The 1,129-nt window shown below is 55.2% G+C and overlaps 1 protein-coding gene across 1 annotated transcript in view; it reads left to right on the top strand.

Annotated features, from left to right (window-relative positions):
• PSMC6 (proteasome (prosome, macropain) 26S subunit, ATPase, 6) overlaps positions 1–1,129 on the top strand; it is a 12,685-nt gene that overhangs the window by 579 nt on the left and 10,977 nt on the right. Inside the window, exons 2-3 of the mRNA XM_010004209.1 lie at positions 520–613; positions 961–1,040. Coding sequence (XP_010002511.1) covers positions 520–613; positions 961–1,040 — 174 coding nt within the window. The remainder of the gene's footprint in view (positions 1–519; positions 614–960; positions 1,041–1,129) is intronic.

The raw sequence follows: 1,129 nt of genomic DNA, 5'->3' as shown, positions 1-1,129 counted from the left end.
CAGGGATGGGGCAGCCACAGCTTCTCTGGGCAACCTGGGCCAGGCTCTCATACGAAGAATTTCCTCCTCATGTCTAAACTACAGCTCCCCTCTTACAGGTTTAATCCATCCCCCCTCATCCCTGCCCTTGTCCCAAGCCCCTCCCCAGCTTTCCTGGAGCCCCTTCAGGCACTGGAAGCTGCTCTAAGGTCTCTCTGGAGCCTTCTCTTCTCCAGGCTCAACACCCCAACTCTCCCAGCCTGGCTCCAGAGCAGAGCTGCTCCAGCCCTGGGATCATCTCTGTGGCCTCCTCTGGACTCTCCAACAGCTCCATGTCCTCCCTGTGCTGGGGACCCCAGCCCTGGCCCCAGCCCTGCAGGGGGTCTCAGCAGAGCAGAGGGGACAATCCCCTCCCTGGCCCTGCTGCCCACGCTGCTGGGGATGCAGCCCAGGACATGGGTGGGTTCTGGGCTCCACCACATGGTGCTGGTTTGTGTTGAGCTTCTCATCACCCAACACCCCCAAGTCCTTTTCCTTCAGACTGCTTTCAAACCGTTCTCCACCCAGCCTCTATTTGTGTTTGGAATTGGCCCAACCCAGGTGCAGGACCTTGTGCTTGACCTGACTGAGCTCAGTGGGTTCTGTTAACATCATTCTGGCAGTGGCATGTCCCCCCCCTGCACATGTCAGTGCTGTGTGGGGGCACTGACACCTTTGAATTTAGACTTTTAAAAATCTGGGCTGGGGTTTTTGGTGTGTACTGCAGACTGTGTTCCCTGAGGAGAGACGCCAACTGTGTTGTGGGTGTGCAGGCCCAGGGTGTGCTGAGCAGGGGCTCCCCTGTGCTTGCTGGAGGGTGACTTACTGGGAGTGTGCAGACCTCCTGCAGTTCAGCTCTACCCTTCTGCTGATAAAGGGCCCAGTTCTGAGTTGCTGTTGGATTGAAACTTAGCAAAATCCTATGTTTCTTTCCTTTTCTAGTAAGGGAACAGCTGAAAGAGCTCACCAAGCAGTATGAGAAATCAGAAAATGATCTCAAAGCCTTGCAGAGTGTTGGGCAGGTACGTAAGAGAAACAGGGTCATAGTGTCCTGTGGTCATAGTGTCTTGTGGTGGTGGTTGACAGTGACCTTGCCTGGAAAGTAGCATTT

This window comes from Chaetura pelagica, unplaced genomic scaffold (assembly GCF_000747805.2).
Source record: "Chaetura pelagica isolate M959 unplaced genomic scaffold, ChaPel_1.0 scaffold141, whole genome shotgun sequence".
NCBI classification, from domain to species: Eukaryota; Metazoa; Chordata; class Aves; order Apodiformes; family Apodidae; genus Chaetura; species Chaetura pelagica.
This window is presented reverse-complemented; position numbering and strand designations above follow the sequence as displayed.